Consider the following 16,061-nt stretch of genomic DNA (forward strand, 5'->3'; position numbering starts at 1 on the left):
ACAATCAATGTTCACTTTAAGATGCCTAAAATGTAATAAAGCCGAACTTAGTTGTTTTTTATTACTATTATTATTTTTTATAATAAAACAATAATAAAGAATTATACTATTTAGTTCTCAAAAACTTATTGAGAAACATTTAAATTTTCACAATTAATCTAAAATTAAATTGGGACCCAAACTCCTTTGCAACTTTTTAGTATGAATATAGATTATGTATCATTAAAAAAGTTATGTCATCTCAAACTAACAACCACCCAAATTGATATACTATTGCAATCTCTCAATATGAAAAAAATAGATAAACCACGTGCATTAAAAATCAATCTCTCAATATTTATAGCAGATTACTTTTATAACATTAATTTTGTTAATATTTCCTGTTGTTGCAAAACTACCATTTTGTTTATATATAATAAAGTCTGTTTTATTAATGATCCTTCAACATCACCATCCTAACTACTGCTGAGGATTATCAAGTATGTTACTGATAAATCTAAAATAAAATAATAAAAAAAAAAAGAAATAAAACAAAGAAAGAAAATTTGAGTAGATGGAACACTCATTCTAGCTTTGAAATAGCAAAGCTTCAGATGTCAGTTCAGAAGATCACAAGTTGGCCCCCTCCAGAGCAAATTATAGCATTTTTTCTGAACCCCAAAACAAGAATCCTTCAAAGGAATGATGACTTCCAAGGATTCAATCAGACAAGCCAGCTAAACTGGCATCTCTAGTCACATGCATGAATGTAATATAATTTCATTTATCAATTTTATAAATAACTCTACAATAATAATGTATATTTTTTTTAAAGACTAATTGTTATTAGAAAGGAAAAAGAAAAAATAAAAATTGTTTGTATGGGGGTGACTTATTTAGATCAAAGTTTTCAATTTCTTAGCTAACGGACTCTTTTTTGGTTTTTTTCTTTCATTATTATATCTTCCTTGCTCTTTGCATGTGTTGCTATATGTTCTATTTCTATACATATATATGTAATATTTTGTTACTCTCGAATAAATGTGATTTATTTATTTATTTATTTTAAATGCAATTGAATATGGATAAACAATATGTGAAATCAAATAAATAAATAAATAAATAAATAAATAAAAAGAACATATGTTTTGACATAAAAGGGTGGTGAGGAGTCAAAATCCAAAAGGGAAAATTTAACTTGAGGTGGTGGGACAAGCATATGTAAAAACAAGTCCTGATGCATTACTTAGCCTGCAAAATAATGGTTCACGAGGAGCTCCAAAAATGATTCATGATGTGTGTGTGTGTGTGTGTGTGTGTGTGTGTGAGAGAGAGAGAGAGGTACATTTCACAGCTCCTTTTGGGGTCCCTCTTGTGAGCCAGCAAGAGACAACAACGATGGGTACTTTTTTTAAAAAAAAATTTTAAATTTTAAATTTAAAATTTTAATTTTAATTTTAAAATTTTTTTAATTTTCAAAAGGAATCCTAAGCTCTCCTTTCTCTCTTTCTCTTGTGAGTCTGTGACTCCCTCTTCCACCTTCATCATATTTCAAGGACAATGAGAGACAGTGAAAGAACCACATTTGTTTGTTCTGTTTATGAAGATTAATTATAAGGGAAAAAAATAGAGATAAATTCAGGAACTATTATTGTTCATAAGTAAACTATTTTTTTTTATAGTTATTTTGGTCCCTTAATTAAGAAAAGAGTAGATAAAAAAGGTTATTAACTATTATTATAATAGATTAATTGATTTATGATAAAGATCTATCTTGAACAGTTAATTTAAAATTGTAAATAGTAAATAGTAAATCTAATTCTACTTAAAACAAATTGTCACATGAGTGAGTGTACAAATTAACCAGTGATACTTTTCAAATCACGTGATTTAATTTGAGGTGGTTATAAAACTTCACTTTTTTTTTTTATTATAAAAGGCAATAAAAAAAATTTTGTAATTAGATTAAGGTTAATCCATCTACTTTTTATTCACAAAATTTAATTTATTTAGTTAAATTATAATATTAATATTTTAATTCTTAGAAGTCACTGGTTTTAGACTACTCCAGATGAAATAGTAACATCTCTATTATAAACTAGTAGATCTTTCTGCTTTTTTTTTTTTTTTATAAAAAAAATACATATATAAAAATGAAATTTGAAACCACTTGTCAATGCAAAATATTGATTTTAATTAATATTAATTAATGGTCACATTCTAATGAGAAAAACTTTGAATCTTTTGGCATGCAATGATAAGGAAACAAAATGAGTTGGTGTTGAGAGGGACATGGGAATATCATTTGTATGGTTGGTCATGAATCAATGTCATGCTGTTTTGAGTCTTTGAAGTTATGAATACATTTCCCATCTTAAGTATATCTTTGCAACCTCTGCTTATTATAAGTGGGACCCAAATAAAAATTAAGTGGCTAACTTAGATGGTCAATTGTCAATATGTCTGCCAACTGGTTTGATCCGGGACCCTCATTTTGCCCATCATTTAATTTTAATTCAGGTCGTTTTTTGTGTTTTGAGATCCGAATTTAATGTATTATTATTATTATTATTATTATTATTAGTGATTAAAGAAAAAGGGTAAAGTTATTACTAATGAGATTGTATTGAGGTTTTATTATTTAATTAATTTATTGACTTACTAATCAATAACAACAAATTTTAGAACTATACTTTATAAATAGTTTGCATACTACATACCATATACACAAGATATCTTGCATAATCGACAAATTAACGACAAGATATTTTTTATTAGACATGCTCGGTGGAATCAACCTCGAGACCTCCTCAAACACAAAGTAAGACATGTAAAAATCACAGTTGCTTTGTTGCCTTATTTTGCATAAGTTTTTATAGAGATAGTTTATTCAAAAATAAAATAAAATAAAAGTAAATATTTTTTTTTTTCTAATAACTTATGCATATCAAATGGAAATATAAAATATTTTCTTTGTTTTAGAGATTGAATATGTAAAAAGATAAATAAATCATAATATTCTCATTTGAAGAAGAAATGAATATATAGGAAGGTGGGGAAATTAACCATAATATGATGTAATGCCTTATCAAGAAAAGAAACTGTTTTATATATTAATTTGTGTTTGCATGTTGCTCTTGATTTGGTTGGTTGATTTCTAGAACTTTTAATTATTGTGATCCAGTGTTGGAAAGAACCAAGAAGGAATATATAAGTGAATTCCAATGTTTAAGTAATATATATATATATATATATATTTCCATGAGATACTGCATCTCAACAATACTAATTATATATTTCAACTGGCCTCAAATAAAAAATTAGAAATAATTAAACAAAAATGAAAGAAACTAGAGCTACTATATATATATATTCAGTTGAAGAAGATATTCAGATATTCTTTTCACTAAATTTTAAGTGTTTGATGAGAATGCTTGGCATAATACTCAACATTTAACTTGCACAAATCTCTTATTACTTCCAAACCAAACAAAAAGTACATGAAAATAATTAGACAAACTAAAAAAGATAACTTGAGAGACATCATCAGAGAGAGAAAGAACATGAATCTCACATGGCGTGCTGCTGCAAAAGAAAAAGAAAGGGAATATGGTTTTTGTTTTAATTCTAAGTTAATTTTATCACTACGTACATTCAATATTATTAAAAAAATCACCCACATTACTAAGACATACATAAATAAATATATATATATATAAAGGTATGGTTGCATGCAAAGTTTATCATGATTAGCTTTCTTTGTGCGCGCAAGAAAGACTTGTAGGAAGTCATATAAATATAGATATATATATATACATATGAAAAACTTTTAAGTGAGTGTGCATTGCTTATTGGTTGTGACTTTTTTCTTAATATTCAGAAGGATATCCCTACTTGTACTAGTACCACTACAAACTCTTTTTGTCAACCATGCATTGCCTACAAAGTATTTAATTTCATGCATCTCTTTCTCTTTCTCTTTCTCTTTCTTTCTCTCTCACTTGCTTTATAAGATGCTTGGTATTTTTTGCCTCGATTCAAGAGATTAAAGTTATGCTTCTCTCTTTCTGCTTCACTGCCATGTGTAGTGACAGTGTATAGAAAGAGAGACAGACAAAAGAGATCATAAATATATATATGTATATGATCCATATATATATATATATATATTCCATCAATATATATATATCATATATGTAAATATAAATATAAATAGAGAGAAAGAGAGAGAGAGAGAGAGAGAGAGAGAGAGAGAGAGAGAGAGAGTGTAAGTGAGAAAGATGGGCTTCCGACATTCCACCACCCCACCCACAAGCTAATGTCACAGACGTGACAAAAGGTAGACATGGCACAAATATTAGACAATCACACACTGAGAGAGAGAGAGAGAGAGAGAGAGAGTGTGTGTGTGTGTTTGTGAGTGTGTGTGTTTCTATCATTGTATTAGCTTATTATCAGATCAATTAAGCACAAAATACATTGTTACGAAGCTCATGAACAAATTAAGTTTGTTGGTATAATTATGTTGTGTGGCTTATCAAAACCTTATCATAAAATTACAAGATTCTGTTACATAGAATAATGTCATCAAAATTATAGAATATGAAGTTAATGAGAACAGAAATACCAACATCTTCACTGAAAGGTTTCTTGTCTGAGAGTTAAGAAATAGAATGTGTTTTTCTTATTGTTTTTGGTATGGTAGCCTAAATATTGAACAATGTGCATATGACTTGTTGTTAAGAAAAAATAATAACACCAAACAGTGTTGTGATTGATTGATCACTGAGTACACACATGCATGTTTGCTCAAAATGAGTAGTTAATTATCACAACATTTTAGTTCTTTTGTTTTCTATATATAGAACGTCACCTAATTTTAAACTAGTATATATATAAATATATTACCACCATCAAATAAATATGTATAATCATCAAAATTACAAACAATTTTTTGTAAAAAAAGAAACCCATTTTGTATTAAGTAAAGATATGCTTTTACTTTCTAGCTATATTAGTTGGTCTATATATTTTTAACTTCAAAATAACAAATCTCACTCAAAATCTAGTCATATAGGTTCTTCAAACTTATAAATGCATATATATATATAATTAAAAATGAAAAAAAAAATAACAGCAGTGATAAAATTAACAAGACAATAAATAATAGTGGCAAGCAAGATAATTAATTAATCCTCTCATGTTTGTAAGCATAAAAAAGAAGGAAAAACAACAAACATACCATTGAACCAAAGTTAATGATCCTCAAACATTCTGATAAGATGAGTTCATGCATGAGTCTAACCCTGACAAGCTGAGCATATCACTGTGCATAGAGATGGCTCTCAATCCCAAGAAGTCTCTTGTCATGCCATCACCTCCATTGTTTACAACCTTTTCTCCTCCTCCTCCAATGGATGATGAAGAAGATAGAGATGCCATTTGGCTTTGAGTTCTAGTACTGCTCATTGTTGCACCCATTTGAGCTGCTTTTTGTAGCAATGCAGTTGCAGACAAGTGTGGAGAAGGAGAAGGAGAAGGTGAAGCTGCAGAAGCAGATATCATCTCTATATGATTCATTAATGACCATGGATTTAGTTCTTGAATCCCATGAAACTGATTAGTTGTTATCTCTAGTGTTGATGATGAAGATGCAGCTGGTTGAGATAGAAGAAGAAGTTGATGCTGTTGTTGTTGTTGATGATGATTATTATTAATCCCTGATCTTGCACTCTCTTCAGCCAATGCATCACAAAATGCTCTATGTGTTATAAAACTATCTCTCCTGCAAACACAAACCACAGGGACTCTTTATAAAGAGAAGAAAAAGAATAAAGATAAACTAAAATAAATTTTTTTTGAACCTCGAGAAAGGAGTGCCACAATCACATCTATACTCTTTGGTGCCACAAATCTTCGAGTGAGCTTTCCAATCTGAATGAACTGCATATTTCTTGGAGCACTTTTCGCACTTCCATTTCTTCTCACCATGTTTTCTGCTGAAGTGTTTCTTGATTCCGGTGAGATCACCAAGAGCTCGGGAAGGATCATGGTGAACACATGAGATCTCCGGGCATATATACACCTTCTTCTTCACCTCTTTGTTAGGTCTTTGCTTTAACTTCCATGGTAGGTTGTGGCCTCTTCTGTGGAGTTGAAGGTTTTGATCTCTCTGAAAGCCTTTATTGCAGATCTCACATATGAACCGGTTTGTCGCCATTAGAGTCTTTGGTGAAAGAGCGATCACTTCAGCAGTAGGGTCTGTTTGGTAAACAGGTTCAAGAAATAATTAAAATGAGAATTAAAACTTGGTAAGATGTTGATAGAGTTATATATATATATATATATAATCAACTTGGAGATGTGGGAAATAATTATAACATCACCTGGATTTCCTGGGAGGTTTCTCTTCTTCTTGGCAGCTGGAGCACTTTGAGTAATTGGTTGAGGATCACTTGTTGACATGTTTGCCATGTTGTTAACGTTCTCCTCTTCTACCAAACCTTTGATGATCATCTATATGGATGTATATAAAATGATATATATATCAAGGTGGTAATCCAAATCAAAGAGCACACAATTGTAGATTAGAAACTAAAAATAAAGAAGAAGAAGAAGAAGAAGAAGAAGAAGAAGAAATAATTGGTGCTAGTGCCACTAGGGTTAAGATGTGATGAAGAATGATAGAAAAGAAAGAACTTTATGGGAGGAAATGGAACTGCACCATAAACACTAGTTGATATATATCTCTTATTAAATAAGAGCATGAAGAAGAAAAACACTAACACAAGCACAAGTACCTTATAGATAATCTGAATGGGTGTCTAATAAAAGACAAAACATATGATATAAAACTTAGAAATTCTAATCTCTTGTTGCTTCAAACTTCCCAAGAGGAAAGACAGTAGTGAAAGAAGGGAAAGTGAAGAGAGAGAGAAAGAGAAAGAGAGAGGAAGAAAACAAGAGTGAAATCCTCCTCACATTCATGAATAGGCAAAGGCTAGAAGCCTTCCATCTGATGATGCACTTTCTGTCTTTTGTTTTGTTCCTTGCCCTTATCTAGAATATAACAAGGGAAATACCTCCACCTCTCTTTCTCTCTCTCTCTCTCTCTCTCCACTGTTTCTTATTTTACATTGCTTTCTTTTACTGTTGCACAATACTGTAGTTTTTTAAAAAAATAAAATATTAAAGAAAAAAAAATCACACCTCCATTAATTGGTACTAAATCTTTTGTGTAAAATTTTCATATTTTATCAAATATATTATGTTAAGGATGCAAGTTCAAATATCTATTTACATATGTTAAAAATGGAAGACAAAGAATAAGAAATGAGATAGAGAAAATAATATTTTACATTGCTTCTTCTTTACTATTGCACCATAGTATAGTGTGTTTTTTTAAATAAAATGTTAAAAAAAATTCACTTCTCTGTTCATTGGTACCAAATTCTATGTGTAAAATTTTCATATTTTTATCAAATATATCATGTTAAGGATGTGAGTTCAAACATCAATTTATATATGATGAAAATGAAAGACAAGAATAAAAAATGAGATGGAGAAAATAATAAAAATAAATAAATAAATAAAATTTTTGCACATTATGGATACACTTTTTCTTTTTTCTTCCATTTATCTTTTTATGTATAATAATATAAGAAGACGTGAGAGTTTTTTTTTAGTTTTCTCACCTCTTTACTTTGTTTTCTTGCTGCTTTTGAGTTGTAGGTTTTGAATTCTATGAACTTTTTATTGATCACACACTTAAGTTCTTAACACTAGATATTTTTATATGTTAAAAACATCATATGACTTATCTTTATTAAAGAACAAGGGAAAAACTAAAGTTTTAAATGGTCGTATCTCAATTTGTTTAGAAAACCATACCGTCATGAAAAGTTGGAACAAATAAACATAAAATGGATAAACTCATGCAAAGCATCAGGAAAGAAACCCATATCTCGTAAAACAAGTGTTGTCTTTCTAAGCTTTTAAACTCAATGGTTTAATTTTATTCATTTTAACTTTTTGAAGTTAATATTAGAGCTTGTGTACTATAAAGGTGGTAAATTGTAATATACTCTATAAAAACGTAGATTTACTTATATATTTATACAAAACATTTTTGGGAATACATATTCATGTGTTAGTTAAAAGGAAACTGATATAAAGAGATAGATTTCCATGTCATTACCTCTTTCTCCTATCCCGCTATGATCAAAAGAACGCAAGAGATACTTGATATTTTTATAATTATTTTCTAATCATAGTTGTACACAGAAATGCTTTGTTCACCAATAACAAATTCTACTCATTTTAATTGAGAAATTACGACTTATATAAGCAAAGAGCTTTATATTGGAAAATTTATCTAAATAACCAACCACCATCATTTTATTTAAATCATCTAGATATTTTAATATCTTTTAACGCAAAAATGAGTTCAAACTCAACCAGTAGAGTGGAGATCGTTAAATAAATTGATGGTACCAACCCACATCTATCCAAATATTTGACTCGTCTGCAATTGTAAAATAAAATAAAAAAAAACTCTTAAAAACTTTCAATAATTGAACAATCAATAACTTGTTTAGATTGACATATAAAACAAAAACTTAATTTATGTTGCCAAAGCTTGAATATTTAAGTTTAAACAAATATATATTTTTAAATAATAAATTTGTTTAGATAAATTTGAAGGCACAAGATGCTTCCCTATTATAAGTGAAATGGCTCACTAAGTTGTTTGAACTTTGAACCTTCAAAATAATGTCTGAATATTACTTTATGAAACCCTAAATGTGTTAGTGTTGGCAGCTTTGTATAGTAGTGGAAAAGTTTAACTTAGAAAGAGGATGACCATGATGCACCCACGCACAATTTTTGCCTTAATGCTCGCTAGGTTCACACCAATAAAACAAATAAATAACACGCATCTGTTTCATCATCTCTTCACACACTATTAGTCATGTAGCATGATCAGAAATCTTGATTGCTTAATTATCTCAAAAGTTTAATTTATATAATTCACGTGGCATTCATGCACGAGCCTTTTCCATCATGAACACTCCACCATTGCAGGCGCTTGTTCCATAGCATCACTTAATTATCTCCTTCATGAAATTCTCACTCATTTATAAGACTTACTAATAACTTATCCTGGCCACTCATTAAGAAATTTTTTACTTAATTTATGGTTAAATACATCACTTCTTTGGTCATATTTCCCAAGGTTTTAAAAATAGTTGAATTTTTTTTTTAAAATTAATAAATTATCGCTTTTTATAAAAATAAATAAACCATTGTTTTATTGAAATCAAAAGACAATTATAAAAAAATATAAATAAATAAATAAAAGATATATGCCTTAATCCACTAATATAGATAAGGATTCATAAAAAATATCTCATAGAATAATGATAATTTTGTCGAGTATTTTAAAACACTGGATTTAATTAAAAATAAATAATTTATTATTTAAATAAATAAATCTAAAAAATGTCTTTAAATTAAATATTTACTTATTAATCGTTTCTAGAAGTTTAATTTATTTAACCTAAACTGAATAAAAAAATTTACCTTTAAACAAATAGAATAATAAGAAATGACACAAAGTCATGTTAAAAAGAACTCACTTTTAACCATTTTCAATCAAACAAGTAGCATATAATTTAAAATATTATTAAAATATATACTTTATTTATTTATTTGTTTATTGTGAAACTCAAGTAGTGCCTTGGAGTGGAAGGATTGAATTACCAGAATCTTGCCTTCTTCGGTCACGAGATTGTGCAGACAATTAGTCACAGTCATGTTAGTAATGGATGTGACATCACAGCTGCCTCAAGTCCAAGTTTTATTTATTTATTCATTCCTTCTTTCCTTTTATATTAAGCTTTTCTTTGGCAAGATATATCAGAGATTCACTATCACTTTATTAGAATAATAAATTAAATATTTTTTTTTTCACTCAGTCTAAAACTACCATAATTATCATCCAAATAGTGATGATATTTGTTTAGGTATTAACTAGACATTAAAATACTACTAATCACAAACAAACCTCAAGCAATCTAAAAACAAATATTATCCCTTCATAAGAAAATTGCTAGCATACTCATATAAAATTAGACACACGTTTTCAAAGAAAACTAATTACCAGAGTTAAACCTTGAATAATTCTTTTATTTTTTGAATTATCATTTTGAACCATTACTTTAAATTATTATAACATTTAGTTTTTCTACCTTTTATGGAGTTGCAATTTTAAAAATGGTAAGATTATTTATATAATTATGCCTATTTACTTATATATATATATATATATATATATATCTTTATAACTAAAAATTAACTTATAAATTTCATAAAAATATAGATGAATCAGTTTTTCACTTAGTAAATTAATGAATTAGAGTGTAAGTAGGTTGGGCCTTTTTGATAAATTTTAAAATTTTAATTTCGGATTTCTATAGCCCCGATATATAAACAAATAAAAATAATTAATATGAGATACATTTAAAGATTTCAATTCAAACTCATAAATGTGAATTTTAACAAATAACTGTAGTGGCTCAGAGTCTAACCTTCCTTGCCTGCAACTTGCTATGTTCACACAACAGTACTGAAGTTTTTGAAAAAATTATAATCTAATAGCAAACAATTGTAACAATGTACAACTGATACACTATTTATTTTGTTTTTACAATTATATTTCATCTATTTATTAAAAATAAAGAAAAAAATAATGCATGTAATGCATAAATTAACCATAATATGATCGAAACATGTATTGAACTGAATGTAGACATTCATCATCATATCATCATCATCACAATTAAATTTATTATATAATGGGGACCAAAACCATATGTATATATATATATATATATATAAATAGAAGAAAGATTCATGCATGGAGGCATGCATGTCATGAAGGAGGAGGAGAAGGAGGAGAACGAACAAGCTGAGTGCTGAAAGTTCCAGGCTTTCCAATGCAACCAGCTCTCTTGATAATCCTAATTCTTTCCTCAACTCTTGCCGAAAACCCGATTTTCGTGCACTGCCGAGCTTTCGACTTTTCTCTAGTCCACATCCTCTGATCTTCCACATCCTTCTTGAAATGTTTAATCTCTTGTATCACATGATGATCCAAAGGATACAACAATCTCTGATATGAATTATGCACCATGTATGGCAAATTACATGCCACTGTCACTACTAGTGTCACCAACCAGTAAGCCGGTGCCGGACCGAGCACTTCCCGGAGAATCAGGAATGCATTGCCGGAGATTAAAGGCGAAAATGCGCCGTAGATTGAAAGGAACATGTACCATGCAATGATGCTGCCCCAGATAAAGAGGTGTTGTATCCAGGTGAAGTTGGACATGGTGAGTGCAATTTGGATGTTCACAGACCAAATTATGCAGGTGAACATGGTTGTGCCGACCGCGGTGAGGTCCGGAGTTTGGCCACTCTCACGGAAGGCTTGATTGCCACCAATGTTGTTGATGTTGATGATGAAAATGATAATGGATGCGTAGACGCCATTGAGCATCCAACCCAGGATTCTTTTCCAGTCGAAGAAGAGGTTGTTCGGACCTTGCTGGTATAATGCCGGGAACTGAAGCCGGCACGAAGAGCAATCATATTGGTTTCTATTAAGTTAAGCAGTTATTGTAAATATGCTAATTGTATTCACATTCAAGTGATCGAGTGAAAACTTATTAACTTACCTGAGAGAAGACTTCAGAAGGGACATCTTGCTCAAAGACACCAAGAGCAATGACTGGAAGAGAAGTGAGAACCACATTGAAGAGAAGCATGTACCAGTCTTCATATATTGATTGCCCAGAAAATGCAGTGAATGCTTCAAAGTAGAACAGTGTGAATCCAAAAGCAATGTTCTTGTATATGAAATAGCATATCTGAATCAATTGTAGAATTTTAAAATTCAGATAATTAATGAACCACAGAAGCAAGACATATATAAAAAATTATTATAGAGAGATTTTTATGTTAATTATTGTTTCTCACCATCTTTGCAATCCTTTTGTAGCACCAGTGGCCATGGACAAGGAGAAGTGTCTCGAGAAATCGGAATTGTGCTATTGAGAAGTCACTTGCCATCACTGCTTGCATTCCTTCGACTCCGCTTATACCGACACCGATATCGGCAGCTTGAATCATTCCTACATCATTTGCACCATCGCCGATAGCTAATGTCGTCTTTCCTGTTCCCTCCTTCACCAATTTGGTCACCTGGAAGAAAAGAAATTTCATTTGAAAGACGAAAACTAATTATTGATTAGAGTTTAAGAACTAATAGTGACTATCAAACATGTAACAAATTTAAGTATGAATGTAAAATTATGGAAGAAGTGAAGAAGAATGTTGTGATATAAACCAGTGCTTTCTGTCTGGGAGAGACGCGGCAGCAAATAACCGATGCGCAATCGATAGCGAGATTCAAGAAGTGATGCTTCAAATCATCCTCCAAAGCATAGCTCAAAGCTCTGCCATCAATAATGAGAGCAAATGCAGCATGTGGATCTTTGTCCAGTTTGATCATTTGAGATGCATTTGATATTTGCAGGAGAATGTCATCCTTAATTGCCTGATCAGAAGTCAAACAGAAAGCAAGAACCTACAATGAAATCTATAGCCACTCTTGACTATGTTTTTCATCACCATAATAAAAATAAAAGAACAAACATTGCAATGCACTATATAATTATACCTTCTTAGCATCTTGGCTTGGAAATTCATTGCTCATTGTCGATATCGATATCTGTTTCATGCATTGCCTGAGTAAACTGCAAGCATATCTGCAGAATAACAGAAAGAAACAATTTCAATAGGTAAAAAAAGAAAGTAATGTAGTCATTCTTCAGAAATTGAGACAAAGAAAGATGGTAATTTCATACCCAATGTTTATTGCAGTCTCCATCTTATCACCAGTAAGCACCCAAATCTTTAGACCAGCTTGTGCAAGTTTGTCAATACATTGAGGAACCTGCATCGCATATAGTATCAGAACTTAGTTAATTAGTTTGTCGTTTGCTAACATTCGAAAAATTTGAAATAAAAATCTTACTCCTTTCTGTAATTTATCTTCAACAGCAGTAGCACCAACAAGGATCAACTCCCTTTCAATCATATCAGAGACGTGTTCGAGCTGAGTTTCTCTGTCCGGCCCGATGCTAGTCTTTGCATTTAGGAGTTCTGTCTTCCAGGCATTGTACTCTGTGGGTTCAAGTTTCCGATAGGCTAGAGCCAGAGTTCTCAACCCAGATTCACCGTAATCTTTCAAATGCATACTTGTTTCGTATTCATACATTCCACCATTCCTCGACAATCTATCAAATATAATGCTGCACAATTCATTGAAATAACTGACTGATTATTAAAATTCCCCTGAATAAATATCAACACAATATAAAAAACTACAGAGTGATGCATTGACAGACCTTTCTGCACCTTTGCAAAGAAGAAGAATGTTCCCTGAATCATCCTGAACAATCACTGACATTCTCTTTCTTTTGCTGCTGAATTCCAAAAGATTCAGAACCTTGTACTCCCTGCAGAAAAATGTCAAACAGAGTTCACTACTACAGATAATAATCCTATTAGTCTCACATTGTCTGATTGAATAAATAAAAATTTTGTGACAAACCTTTCGATTGTAGTAGAGAAATTAGGATATCTTTCTCTGATGAAAACACTGGACTGAGTTCTTTTACAGAATTCAAACCCGAACTCTCTTGCAGCAACAAGAAATGTGCCTTCATCAGGAGACTCTGCTTCATATGTAAAACCTCCGGTCACCTTATCTGCCTGGAACTGCGATGACAAAAGAGGTAATGAAAACTTCAAATGGTATTTTGAGTTTGGTTCCTTCATCCAATTTCCTTCCATGAGCCTATCATCCCTGAAGCTAAAACCTTTAATTTTCGGCTTCTTCGAGTTTTCATTCTCACAAGCAACACTCTCTAATTTGATCTCCGTCGAGCCAAAGAAGCCGTCATTGATATCATCAGGGTAATCTGAAGAAGCTAAAGTGGAGTCCTCAATTGCCATCTGCTTTGCAGCTGCAATCTCCACCTCACTTGATCCCACACCATAATGAACACCAGCAATGGAACACTTCAAGAAATCCATTTGATTGCAAGTCAGAGTTCCAGTCTTATCAGAAAGAATTGTATCAACTTGTCCAAGCTCTTCATTCAAATTAGAAGTCCTTGCATCAGCTGTCTTGCCAGTCTCTTCATCAAACATCTGAATGTCCTGTTTGATAAACAAGGCTTGAAGAACTTTAACAACCTCAATAGAAACATAGAGTGAAATTGGGATCAAATAGCCATAAAGAATCAAAGCTGTGATCAAATGGAAGAGCCCTGAGAGCAAAGGCCTTGAAGGATCATACAAATTGGTTGTTCTCTTAGGTTGCAAGTACCACCAGTGAGGCATCTCATACTTTGTCTTCTGAGCAAAACTAGAAGAACTAATCAAAGAGATAAGAACAAGAGCAGTGAAAAGCACATAGATTATACAATCCATTCTTCTCTCAATCCCACTCCTCTTTGAAGGAGACTTTGTTGCATTTTGCATCACTTTAGTATCATGCCCAGTGAACACAACAACTCCATAAACATAAGCAGTGTTCCTCAACTTTGAATCTCTAAGAAGTATATTGTTTGGCTCCAATGCAAACACTTCCTTCTGGTACTCTAAATTACCAACAAATGTATAAAGCAAAGGATTCGGGTCTTCGCATCGAATCACAGCAGAAAAATCCTTGAAAGCTTCATCTTCATCCAAGATCATCGTCGCTTCCAACGATCGTTTCACCTTTAGATTAGTTTCACCGTCGAGATTCATAGTTTCGACATAACATATACCGTCTTCATAGCAAGAAGAAAGGAGAACAAGATCGGCAGGAAAGAAGAACTGATCCTTCTCAACCTTAACAACATCACCTACACGTACCTTAAGCCAATGCTTATGTCCAAATTTTCCATTGCCTTTATGAACAATGACCTTCCTAGTGTTCACCTTCATATCTTGAATGAACCTTTGCCAATCCTCTACAGCTTCTTTGGCCATGCTAAGTCCAATAACAAAGGCCAGAGGTGCTATCATGCTTACGGCGGAGAAAGGAGCCACCGGTGTGAGGGAGAGGGCGGCGGCGAGAAGGAAGTAGAGGTTGGCAACTCGCCGGAATTGTTCGAAAATAGCCTTTGGGAGGAAGGTGATGATGTTGTACTTTGTTGTGGATGTGTAGTTGGATTGGTACTTGACCGGACGCCGGCGGTGAGCTTCTGGTTTGTTGCAATAGACAATGCGGGCGTAGCCGGGACCGTCGACAGAATGTGGATCAATGGAGACGGCTGGCCTTGTGCAGCTGAAGGTGTAGAGTTTAGACCACCATAGACGATCACGTAGCCTTCTTGTAGACCTTGCCATTGTTGTTAATTTTTCTTCTTTTGATCTTAATTCTTCAAAATTTGTTTCTCTTCTTGTTCATCATTCTATATCAATGTCTACGCCATTGATATATAATGATCAGCTTGTTGAAGATGAAGATGAAGATGAAGATGAAGACATTTTTGTCTTATTTTTAAATTTTTTTATTCATGCATGGTTATGGGAAGAACATGAATATGGACGTGCATGGAAATGAAGATCATTGTTGATGCATGTTTGATGAATCAATGAATTAAAAGGAGAGATGAGGAACATGGAATTGAGAGGAATTGTGTGTTTTTAATGTGTATAAATATATTGAATGATTGATTGGAAAGTTGAGAGGTTGAAGAAGAATTCACGTACCTTGAAAAAGAGAGAGATCTGGGAGAAGGGGAAGGGGAGAATTGTGTTCTTCCGTTTGCCAAGAATAATATCTGAATTTTTATCATCACTATTATTATTATTATTATTATTTTTATTATTTTTATTTTTATTTTTATTTTTTTTTGGGTTTGAGATTTAGTGGTTGTTTTTTTTTTAAGGTACTAATTTGGAGAAATATGCTTTATTTGGAATTTTTATTAGTATTTTTGTAATTAGGAAATTGGACC

At 31.6% G+C, this 16,061-nt stretch overlaps 2 protein-coding genes across 3 annotated transcripts; both read right to left on the bottom strand.

Annotated features, from left to right (window-relative positions):
- Positions 1-5,146: 5,146 nt before the first annotated feature.
- Positions 5,147-6,999, bottom strand: LOC120258019 (protein indeterminate-domain 7-like). Of its 2 annotated transcripts, XM_039265355.1 has the most exons (4): positions 6,780-6,999; positions 6,366-6,495; positions 5,844-6,240; positions 5,147-5,764 (listed from the first exon to the last, which is right to left on the bottom strand). In XM_039265355.1, the coding sequence occupies exons 2-4, from the start codon at positions 6,493-6,495 to the stop codon at positions 5,245-5,247; spliced, it is 1,047 nt and encodes a 348-aa protein (XP_039121289.1). In that variant the 5' UTR covers positions 6,780-6,999; the 3' UTR covers positions 5,147-5,244. The 2 variants fall into 2 exon arrangements, with proteins under 2 accessions (XP_039121289.1, XP_039121290.1); XM_039265356.1 differs by lacking the exon at positions 6,780-6,999 and having other exon boundaries at positions 6,366-6,753.
- Positions 7,000-10,912: 3,913 nt separating this feature from the next.
- LOC120258597 (probable phospholipid-transporting ATPase 4) lies at positions 10,913-15,447 on the bottom strand. The gene is made up of 9 exons (XM_039266057.1): positions 13,658-15,447; positions 13,452-13,562; positions 13,079-13,355; positions 12,909-12,997; positions 12,722-12,809; positions 12,389-12,598; positions 12,019-12,243; positions 11,718-11,909; positions 10,913-11,605 (listed from the first exon to the last, which is right to left on the bottom strand). The coding sequence occupies exons 1-9, from the start codon at positions 15,445-15,447 to the stop codon at positions 10,913-10,915; spliced, it is 3,675 nt and encodes a 1,224-aa protein (XP_039121991.1).
- Between the last annotated feature and the right edge of the window lie 614 nt (positions 15,448-16,061).

Source organism: Dioscorea cayenensis, chromosome 4, assembly GCF_009730915.1.
Source record: "Dioscorea cayenensis subsp. rotundata cultivar TDr96_F1 chromosome 4, TDr96_F1_v2_PseudoChromosome.rev07_lg8_w22 25.fasta, whole genome shotgun sequence".
Lineage (NCBI taxonomy): Eukaryota > Viridiplantae > Streptophyta > Magnoliopsida > Dioscoreales > Dioscoreaceae > Dioscorea > Dioscorea cayenensis.

Excerpts from the sequence above, each read along its gene's own strand:
- LOC120258019 (XM_039265355.1), bottom strand. The coding sequence starts at position 6,495 with ATGATCATCAAAGGTTTGGTAGAAGAGGAGAACGTTAACAACATGGCA. Across the intron at positions 6,241-6,365 it reads AAACCTCCCAGGAAATCCAG|ACCCTACTGCTGAAGTGATC; the intron begins GTGATGTTATAA and ends TTTACCAAACAG. Across the intron at positions 5,765-5,843 it reads TGTGGCACTCCTTTCTCGAG|GAGAGATAGTTTTATAACAC; the intron begins GTTCAAAAAAAA and ends TTGTGTTTGCAG.
- LOC120258597 (XM_039266057.1), bottom strand. The coding sequence starts at position 15,447 with ATGGCAAGGTCTACAAGAAGGCTACGTGATCGTCTATGGTGGTCTAAA. Across the intron at positions 12,998-13,078 it reads AAGATAAATTACAGAAAGGA|GTTCCTCAATGTATTGACAA; the intron begins GTAAGATTTTTA and ends TATGCGATGCAG. Across the intron at positions 12,599-12,721 it reads CAAGCCAAGATGCTAAGAAG|GCAATTAAGGATGACATTCT; the intron begins GTATAATTATAT and ends ACTTCTGATCAG.